This window comes from Anomalospiza imberbis, chromosome 3 (assembly GCF_031753505.1).
Source record: "Anomalospiza imberbis isolate Cuckoo-Finch-1a 21T00152 chromosome 3, ASM3175350v1, whole genome shotgun sequence".
NCBI classification, from domain to species: Eukaryota; Metazoa; Chordata; class Aves; order Passeriformes; family Viduidae; genus Anomalospiza; species Anomalospiza imberbis.
In genome coordinates, this window is record NC_089683.1 from 34,784,118 (window position 1) to 34,795,056 (window position 10,939).

The 10,939-nt window shown below is 40.8% G+C and overlaps 1 protein-coding gene across 1 annotated transcript; it reads left to right on the top strand.

The window, feature by feature from the left end:
* The first annotated feature begins 122 nt into the window (after positions 1–122).
* PRSS35 (serine protease 35) lies at positions 123–9,933 on the top strand. The gene is made up of 2 exons (XM_068183927.1): positions 123–383; positions 5,299–9,933. The coding sequence occupies exon 2, from the start codon at positions 5,318–5,320 to the stop codon at positions 6,557–6,559; it is 1,242 nt and encodes a 413-aa protein (XP_068040028.1). The 5' UTR covers positions 123–383; positions 5,299–5,317; the 3' UTR covers positions 6,560–9,933.
* Positions 9,934–10,939: the final 1,006 nt, after the last annotated feature.

Genomic DNA, 10,939 nt, shown 5'->3' on the forward strand with positions numbered 1-10,939 from the left:
CTTGAGCTTGGCAGCTGAGAACGTTTTGTATAAAGTTCCTGCCTCTTTAGCCTGATGGATATATTTTTGATAGGACTAAAACGCTACCCGTTTATCTGGTCCTTGTTTTTTCATATTTGAAGCCGGTTTCACAGGACGGCTTAACGGGACTGAGGCAAGGGACATATTTTTTGGGTTTTCGGGCGTTTGTCTCTGTGCTGTGCCTTCTGCGGGGAACAGGCAAGGAGCCTCTTCACCCTTCAAAACAAACTCCTTTAATTCTGATTCATCCCCTCAGTATTAGCGCTACCATCTCCGCGCTCCTCTGGAATTGACACTAATTTCATCCAGATTCGTCACTGCTGGAAGCAGATTTATCTTGGAATAGCAAAAATAAAAGAGCCGTGCCAAGGTATTTAACTTGCAGGCTTTGTAGAGTGGGGAAACTCCTTCGGACCAGGCGCGGAGAAGCAGAGCCTCCTGCGGAAAGCAGGACCAGGGAATGCTTAAGGAGAGATAAAGGCTTACTCTCCAAATCCTCCTCTTCTTCCAGGACAGCCCTGGGCTTTCACGCGCGAAACCATAGGAGGGTCCGGCAAAGCGGAGAGGGCAGAGGGAAGGCGGCCATCCCGGCAAAGCCCTCCCGTCCCCGCCGTTCCTCTGACCGGTTGCTGGTCTGTGCCCACCCGCTGCCGTGCCGGGGCCGCTGCCCGGCTGGCAGGGCTGGACCTCCGGAGCCGCTCAGCAGCAGAGCAGTGGCCTGGGCGAGACGTCCTTCCCCTCCGCCTCCTCCCGGCGCGGCGGAGCGGGGAGCGGATCCCGGCCGCGGGAGGGTCGGGAGGGGCGGCGGGCGCGGGGCTGGAGCCGGGCACGGAGCCGCTGCCGGCGCTGCGGGAGCGCCGCCCCGCGGCCGCGGCGGGCACTGCGCCGCTTACTCGCGGTCCTTTATTTTCCCCGCCCGTGGGATTTCAGAAACGAGCTGTCACGCCTGCCGTGTAAAATTAGTTCTTCCTATGAGTACTGAAGCTGCCTAAAGTTTTGCAAGAGACAGGAGCCGCAGTAGGGTTTTTTTTTCCAAACCAGAGAGGAGGACAACATCCATACTCCACTGTACAGAGTGAGCGCACCTGGAGGAGGGAATGGGGTGCAGTGGTGGATAAAATTAGGGCAATGGTTTCTTTCGGGGAGTGTGAGATATCAAAAATTTGTTCTCTGTTTTGCTTTGTCAGAGTAGAACTGCAAATTCCAACTTCCAGGTAATTTCAAGAATAAGGCCAAAAACAGTTAAAGGAGATGGCTACTATAGCAGCCTCTATTATTTTAAGGCGTAGAAGTTGGATTTAAAATTGTGTAAGCTTAGTTTGAAATGTGTCGACTTTCCTACAAGAAGGAAACCCCAGGGTAGAGGCTGCACTGAACAGACCAAGATAAAACACTGTCAGGAAGCTGGACTGAATTTTTCTTCTGTCTGAGATACACTGGCATGTAAATTTCTTCCGTGATAGGCTGAAGAGAAACCTATTCTAGTTCAGCTTGACTATAAGCCTTTTCCTGAGCTTCTGACATGCATTCAGCTGAAGTAGGACAAAATATTTGAAGGATATCCTCAAAAATTAGGTAGTTTTTTTTTTATTTCCTGTGGATGCAGAAAGGTTTCATGTTGGAAGCAAGAAAGGAGAAGAACTAAAAATAGTTTTACTTGTATGGATACGCCTAGTGGCTGGAATGCCACCCAAGTTATCAGCTGAGTTTGGAAACTGGAGGAAGAATTTCAACATTTTCATAGAGCAGGGGATCTCTCTCTGGTTTCCATCTTGTCTTCTCTCAAGCAACTCATCATACCTTAAAGAGCTGACTCAAGAATTCCAATTACTGTAAGCCAACCCAAAATCTGTATGGGAAAGGAGTGATGGAAAGGAGAGGGCAAAGCATCTTGGGGTGTGGAGGAAGAGTGGAGAATGGGTAATTGAGGGTTTTTTCTTGCAATCAACTTGAAGCCTTCTCAGGACATTTCCTCCTTCCCCTGGAGACTGTATTCTCTCTCCCTTTCTCCCACCCTGCAAAGTTATCTTTCACCCATCTACACATTTCCGTCCTCATCATCTGGCAAGAGGGGCCCTGTGCTTCCCTTTTGCCAGCAACCTGTGCTGGGCCATGGCAACTGCTGACATTGCTCATGCTTGGATTTGGCCTCCTCTAAACAGTAGAGATGGAGTTAGTAAACAGATCTTAAATACATGGCTGGAAATGACAAAGCTGCCTAGCAGAACCACTGCTCTGGTCTGTAATGAGAATTACCATGTTTGACAAGTTCCTTGAACTTCTTCCAGTTATCCTGAAGTGTAGTTAGTTCATTCCCAGTGACAAGTGGTTCATTATAAATGATTTTGGCTTCCAAGACTGCCTTTGTAAGTAGTGAGCACCTGAGTGTTGTGTTTCAAATGGAGGGCTCCAAGGCATCTGTGGAAGGGTCTGTGCTTTGACTGTTTGTTTTTTCTTTCTGAAGAGTGGTAGAAGGGAGCCACAGTACTCCACCCATTTGCTTGCAGAAAGTCTCTCTATAAAGCAGAGAGAAAAAAATTGACTTCTCTATAAACTTACTTATGAGATCATCTGGGAAGACATCAGCCATCACAGTGGAATGACATCAACCTAGACTTTCTACATGAACAAGCAGTTAGTGACTGAACTTTCCTTAGGGCTCACAAAGTTCAGCTACAGAGGAATATCAAATAGCCAGACCCTCAGGAAAAGCTGAGAAAGGGAGGAGTATTCTAGGGAAAAATAGAAAAGTCATTTTCATGCCTGATATTACAACTTTCTTGTTCAGCAGCTATATTAGGGCAAAGCAAATTTAAACCAGAATTTCTACATTAATATTACATTATTTATCCTCAAACCATGCTAGTTTGTGACAGGCTGGAGATAAAGACAAGAAGATGCTTCCTCATACAACATGTAGTTAAGCTGTGTGACTCCTGGATGCAGATCATTATGACTACAAAATTCTATATATATTCAAGGGAAGACTGTCAAACTATGGAAGAGAAATTAACTGAGGTTTACTTACACTACAGAAACTACCTCTGTTCTAAAGTCCACCAGGTACAACTGGTTGTAAGTTAAGAAACTGTGAGGGAGGAGGGGCATACCTGGTTTCCCTGTTCCTGTCCCTATCCTCTACCCTAGGCAAACACATTTAGTCAATGTCAGAAACAGGATTTTAGGACAGGCAGGCCTTTGGTCAGGCCAGGAAGCTATTTTTATGTTCTCATTATAGTATTTTTTTATTTTGGCACCTTCTAGCTTACCCACACATATGTAAAATAGTAATTCCTCCTCAGATTTAGTGCTAATTGAGCAATAACTGAACCAACAATTTCAAGGTAACTTTGTATATCAAAGTTACTGTTTAAATGTGCACATTTCTGCTATACCAATAAGCTAGACTGGTGTGAACTACTGGTGTCCCTCTACAAAATCTTGTGTCTGGGGTGATTTTCCAGATCTGCTTTCAAAAACATTCAGATATCTCTTCATATGACCACATACACCCCAGAGCTCAGACCTGTGAGTCACTGTAATCTCCAGATGTCTTAGGAAAGTCCACACATTTTCTCCAAAACCTGGGTTAGCTACTTTAAAGCCAGAGAGGGTTTCCTTGTATTGTAAAATGTGGTATATATATATCCTAGTAAGTGGACTCCAGCTCAAAGTTGATGTTCCGTTCTGGCAAAGGTGGAAAGTGTTAAAACTATGCTAAAACAAATCCAGCCTCTTCTTGGCATCAGAAGCAACAAGCTGTGGTTGAACTGTAGGGCTTACGTAACTAAAAAAATAGAAATATTACTTATTATAGATAACAAATATGTCTATAGGGTAAAGATGCCTCAAAAATCATAGGAGTCACTGGTCCATTATACAGCTTTGAAAGCAATGTTCCCCACTTCTTTTCCCATACACCCCTATTTTTCATGCTAGACCTTCAGTTAGCCTGTAGCCAGGCTGTTTCGCTGGAGAGCACCACTTCTACTATTCTAAACTAAAATTAAGGGAAGACGTTTGCCCTGGCCTACACTGCCACTGCAATGTAAACCAGAGAGCTTAACCACATACAAATCCTTGAATTGTTTGGCTTTTTAAGTTTAATCATAGACCCTTTCTTTCTTCACTGCTGAGGTTTCCATATAATTGGAAAGAAGGATGTTGGAACTGAGCACAGGCTTCCCAGTGGCAGCTGCCAGTAGTTGGATAATGCCACTGACATCAGTGCTGCCAAAAGAGAAAAATGGTCTTTTCAGTAATGTTTTGAGTTCAGAATCAAGAGTTCTGGGTTCAGTTTCTGGCTCTGCCTCAGACTTCTAACAATGTTACATTTTTCCTGCACGTTTCCCAACCAGAGATGGGAATAATACTGCTTTTTGTCTTTCCCATTTAAAGTATTAGCTCTTGGTGTGGTGGATCACCCCATCTAGGTGGGGCATTCCACATGTGACCATAAGGCACAGACAGCACAGTTCCTACAGCCTTTGTGGGATCCTGAAAAAAGCATGTGATGAGTAACCAGACTTGTCCCTCCTACTCAGCTGCGCTTTGCTGCATGTATATATAACCAAGAGACTCCGCTACACCAGCAACATTCTTCTTTCCTCATTTTTCTGTCTATCCTAGAAGACCTTGGTTCCTTGGGATAGCGGCTAGCAAAGTGCCATTTTTCATACAGGCAGATTCATAGTTCTCAGCTGGGTGGTTAGTGGAGAACTTTTGGTGACTATTAAGTCAGGTAAAGCCACGTTTTGGCCATTACATGAAAGAGCACAATTGGTCTGGTTTCCCAAGGGTTCCTAAGTCTCATGAGTGTAGTCTGTCTATCCATCTCTGCTTGGATCCCAACTTCTTAATACACTGAGGGTTTTCAAGTGTGTTCTACCTTCAACTATATAGCCGTAGAAAAGAGAAGCAGAAATGTAATAAGTAACTGCATACCTTTGGAGTAAATAAAACCAGGATGCTCTACCAAGTGGAATGACTCAGACTGCTGTCCACTGAGGGGAAAAAAGGTAAAACTCAGATGGTTTCATCTGCCGGTAGGTAGCTCAGCATGGATGCTGGCTGAATTATCTGCATCCATCTTGCTAGAAACAATTGGAAGAGTCAGAGGCAATGCAGGGAATATCTGAGGCACTTCTGTTCTGAGCAGATTGTAGAATTTTGTTCCACTGATGTCAGTTCTAAAATTGCATGATTATACTTAGAAGATATTAAGATAACTGTATATATTTCCAAAGTGTATTTTCAAATCTCTCTTTCTTGTTTTAGAAAAAAAAAATAAAATAAAATGGAGCACATGTTACTGCTATTCCTAATTTTCATACCTATATTGGGTCTCAGTAATGGAACAGAAACTGAACAAGATTTTACTTGGCACTTAAAGAAGATTCCTCAGATTGTGAGAGAAAAAACTTTCTCCCTTGACAGCCCTAAATTTGAAGCAAAAACCAAATTAGAGCTGAACAGTGTATGTGGAATTGAATGTCAAAGAAAACTGCCAGTGCCAAGCTTGTCTGACTTGAAGAGCCTCTTATCCTATGAGACTGTTTTTGAAAACGGCACACGGACCCTGACTGAAGTGAATGTCCTCGGAGCAGTGCCTGACCCAGCCACAAACACAACCACACGAGGGCCTTTGAGAAAGAAGAGGCAGATATATGGGACAGACAGTAGGTTCAGCATCTATGACAAGAGGTTTATGACCAACTTTCCGTTCAACACAGCTGTGAAGATCTCCACGGGCTGCAGTGGCATTCTCGTTTCCCCCAAGCACGTGCTAACAGCAGCCCACTGCCTGCACAATGGCAAGGATTATGTTAAGGGCAGCAAAAGACTGAGGGTGGGCCTGATGAAGACAAAATCCAGAGGCAATGGCAGGAAACGCAAAGGTGCTAAAAGAAGTAGGAGAGAAATTTCTGCGGCCAAAGAGGATCCCAAAGCTGCCACAGAATTAAGGCGACGATCCAAAGGTGATGAGAGAAAGCAGAGGGGATCTGGGAGGAAGCAAGGCACCTCAGATGATATGCCCTCCTTCCAGTGGACCCGGGTGAAGAGCACGCACATCCCGAAAGGCTGGTTTAAGGGTGTCTCTGGAGATATTGCCCTGGATTATGATTATGCTGTTCTTGAGCTCAAGCGTCCCCACAAAAGGAAATACATGGAGCTGGGGATCAGCCCAACAATCAAAATGATGCCTGGGAGCATGATCCACTTCTCAGGTTTTGACAATGATCGGTCTGGGCAGCTGGTCTATAGATTTTGTAGCATTTCTGATGAGTCCAATGATCTGTTTTATCAGTACTGTGATGCTGAGCCTGGCTCCACAGGATCCGGCATCTATCTCCGTCTGAAGGAGCCAAACAAAAAGAAGTGGAAACGCAAGATCATCGCTGTTTACTCAGGCCATCAGTGGGTGGACATCAATGGTGAACAGCAGGATTACAATGTGGCAGTGCGAATAACTCCTCTCAAATATGCCCAGATTTGCTTCTGGATACATGGGAATGATGAGAATTGCACGCAAGGCTGAAAAGAGCCGAGCCTCAGTTGCTCAGCACCCTCACTGCCATAGAGTGAAAGGCAGCCGCAACAGTGACTGGAAGAACATCACTCCACGCCAGAATGTTCTTGAACTCAAAGCTCGCAAGTAGTGCTATGGTGACTTAAGGAATTCTGAATTTCTAGGGGAGGGGTAGAATTGTCAGACAAAATATTTCTAATTGTAATCCACCTAGATACGCACTTAAAATCCCAAAGTATATTTATGTTTGCAACTGTGATAAATTTAAGTCATTAGTGAGGAAAAAAATGGCTACACCAGTTTGTCATTTTTTCCCCAGAGGAAGGGTTGAAACATCTCGAACTGGTGTTATTAAACAATATCTATTTTTTTTCCAATGGATTTACTTTTCTCAGGGTTCTGTTCCAATTCTTCAAATGCAAGTTGTGCATATAGCATGTTCCTGATTGTGCAGTATGATCCAGAGAACTGCATGAGAACAAGATTTATTCTGGCATCCTCTAAAGACAACAGGTCCATGCTGAGAAGCAGCACTATAGTTAATGATTGTTAGTTTGGAAAACTTCCTCTTCTGGTTGCTGCAGGAACACTCCCATGGAAATTCCAAATTTATGTAGCTGAGGGTTACACCTTAAAGAGAAATTAACTTCATTGCTCAGTAAAAACAGCAAAAAATAAATTAACAAAAAAAGTTTCCATGTTTGGAAGAAGAAGACACATTTGGACATAGTTTAATGCCTTTAAACATTCTTAGACAAGCTATAGAAATCTTAAACACATGCATTTGCCTTCCAATTAGTATTTGGAGAGCTGTAGGTTTAGTTTCTAGTCAAATGTTTAGCTTTACCATTGGGAGAAGTCACTGACTCCTGAAGTGGCTACTTGACAATCATTTGGAGCTTCATAGATGATATATTTTCTGGGTGCTAAACATTCCTTCAGTTTTTATAAATTACTTTTATATGAGTTTGGCTTAATAGATAGGATAGTATGTATTAGACTGGGAGTTGGAAATCCATATTTTAGTTTGGCTTTATACAGTTTTGCAAAGTGTGTGGTTTTAATCATGTTATATTCAGAGTCCACCTCAACATGATTCACGGGGTTAACTAAAAAATTTCTCCCAGCTAAATTATAGCACTTTCTGAATGGTAGAACTATCCTGTGCATTATAAAAGGTATCTTGTTAGATAGCATCAGTAGTTAGCAAATAATTTGGTTCAATATGTTTGCAGAACCATGTATTTAATGGAGACACAAACTGAGCTTGACTTTTACACACCTTTAAACAAAAACCACCTTCTTAAAAACCATTGTTGATTGCTATATAAGTCTGTATATTTTATGTCAAGGTTTTGAAGTACACAAAATTTTTATGGTGCTACGTTAATCTAATAACATAAAAAGATACTGTGCCTTTCTGATAATATCTTTTGGTTTCAGTACTTTCAGAGTATTCACCACTGTAATATTTAATTTTTTTATCATAAATTTATGCTGACTAAAATACATTAAATACATTTTCTTCCTGTGCAGAAGAAAAAAAATACAAGATTTTAAAATAATTTTTGTTTGTTGGAATCTTTAAAACATGCTTGTAATATCTTTTCATGAAATAACATGATTTTAAATAGCCCATTGTTTGGTATATGGTTGAAAGTATATAACCTGACACACTGAATGTGCAGGAAACTTTGTCCTATTATTGCCAAAGCATAAAAATTTAAGACTTGCTTCCATATCATAACCCTAACAATATTTCATTCATTGGAAGAGGTCTCACTTTAAAGGAAACTATTTCTTTTAATGTCAGCCTTTCCAGGGAACACTCAACTTTTCTTCCTTTATAATGTTTTAATTTTATTTTGTGTGATTGTTTGCAGAAAACTAATAATAATTTTTAAAGTTTAGAAATAAATCTCTAAGATTTTAGGGTTAATTATTTTTTATTGTTGTTAACATCTCTATTATTAACACAGGTGGCTTTGCTGACAGTAATTTTAAATCACCTCAGTCCAGTATTTAATACTCTCTCTCTATGCAACAGATTTATAGTATTCTTCAGTCAGGTCTGTAATGTTTTTCTTAAGTGCCTTTTTCCATAGTTACTGTGACAAATAAGATACCATATCATTAATCTAATACAAGACAACCCAGGCCCATAGATTTTTTTACAATTATTGTCATTGTTGATTTGGGTCCAAAACTGATCAAGATAAGGGGGCTTAGTAAATTCCTTGTTTTGTTGAGTCTTATTTAGGTGTGCTCCTCAGAAGAAGAAATAAAATCTATTTCTTTATCACTATAGGAATTGGGAGCAAGGTAAGAATGAAAAATGTTTAATGTCAGCTTCCAAATGGTCTTGTTATAATAATCATCTGTTGTAAATATCTCAGCCACAATCTGAGTTTTCCATACCAGGTTGATATAAACTCTTTCTTTTCAGAGAATAAATATTAGATGCTCAGTGCTTCATTTTGTAGTATTAAGAGATTAAAGAGTTTGGCCAGAGCAACATAAAAATTAATTTAAAACAAACAAACAAACCTCTGTGTCTCAGTGCCCATGCACAAACACATGCAAATATACAGGCTTGGAGAACATGTGTTGTTTTGATTGAGTTTTGGTGTTGTCAGCTCCTTCAGACCAGGGAATGAAGGTAGAAGACGACACAGACAAAATGTTTTTCCTGTTGTCTTTGCATGGTAGGCAACATTTTGGTCTTCCACTTGGCCTAATAGAGAAATAAATGCTTTATGTAGGCATTGTGACTACCTACTACAGGAACTTCTGGAACAGTTCATATATCAAGTACTTACATGTAATCCCAGGAATTCAATGTCCTGCATAGAGCTCTTGGTACCCACCACTGCAAATGGGACAAGAATTTCTGAGTCATCTCAGATTTTCTTAAAAACCTGCAGTTACTATCTAGTTACAAATGAGAAAATATGAAGAGAATATATGATCCCAGTAGATCAGATCTTGCTGTTTTCTAGGACACCAGCAGCAAGGCTGGGTTTCCAGCACTTGTGATGTTTCCCAAAAGGATTTTTCCTCTCTCAGGTACCAGGCTGTACATAATTTGTTTTCATCAATACTAATTCTTTTCCATAAGAGTTTGTATAGTAGATCTTTTTCTTTAACTGTATTCCTGGCTTTAGGAAAAAAACAACTTCAGTCAAATCTCTTTTGTCCTAGAGGGCTACTGGAATTTATAAAGTCAACAAGTAAGTTTTTTTCAGAGCCAAAGATAAACCTCATATGCAAGCCATTTACACACCTAGACCAGCTTCTGCAAGGTATTTGTGCATGCGTTTAATCTGAGGCTCTGAGACACACAGGGGAAGTCAAGGGGGTTATCTGCAGTGTGAAAAATTAAGTCTAAGTTTATATTAACAAAAGAAAAGCACAACATTATGTAGGGAAATGATTTCTGTTATATGAGGTATAGAGTACCCGATGTTTTAATAATTGCTTAAAGAAACTCCTTGAGTCCTTAAGATTTGCCATCTTAATTTTGCAGATTTATGTGTCTATATGGAGTATGAATATGGCTTAAATTAAAAAAAAAAAAAAAAAAACCACTTATCCACATGTGGAGGAGAGAAGCAGCTGGGGAGTTCTTTCTATTCTGCTGATAAGGGATGACCTGGACACAAAAAGCAAATCAAACAGAAAGGAAGAACAAGTAGATGGTATGGAAGGCCAGGAAGATGGAGATGGTATGCAAGGGATAAAGAAAGTGTGCAAAGTAACAGATGAAATGGCTGCAAGGTAGCAGAGGCATCTATTGTGAGAAAGAGTAGGCAGATGGTAGACACTTAATAGTATGAATTAAGATGTGAAATTCACAAGTTTCATGAACAATTTTTCACTGTTAAAGATAAGGCTTTGCTTCCCAGTCAACAGCAACAAGGCTGTGAGCAGACTCAGGCTGTGGCAGGGACGGCTAGCAGGCAGGAGTTTTGACCCTGATCGACAATCCATGCCTGAATTTGCAGGGATTATGCTTCTGTTCATTCAGGGTCCTTGGAAAGCAGCAGATCCATGTTCTGACCAAAAGGCTTGACAGTATGAACCTCCCAGTACACTGGATCACCAAAAATATAGTGAGTAAAGGGAGTTTCTCAAACCTGACCTTTTTTTTTGGTATTCCTGTAAAGGCTGTTCTCCACTGGGAAAAAAAATTAAACAAAAAAATCTCAGACTTAAGGCATTTAAATGTTGGCTCCATTTTTTGCATGTATCTAGAAATTCTAGGCAATAAATTTTTTTCAAGTGTCTTCTGTTTGTGTTTGGCATCCATAGAAATTTAATCAACTGCTTCCATTTTAAAGCACACATTATTGCAGATAGTTCCATCTACAAATTCCTGGATTAAAGAAT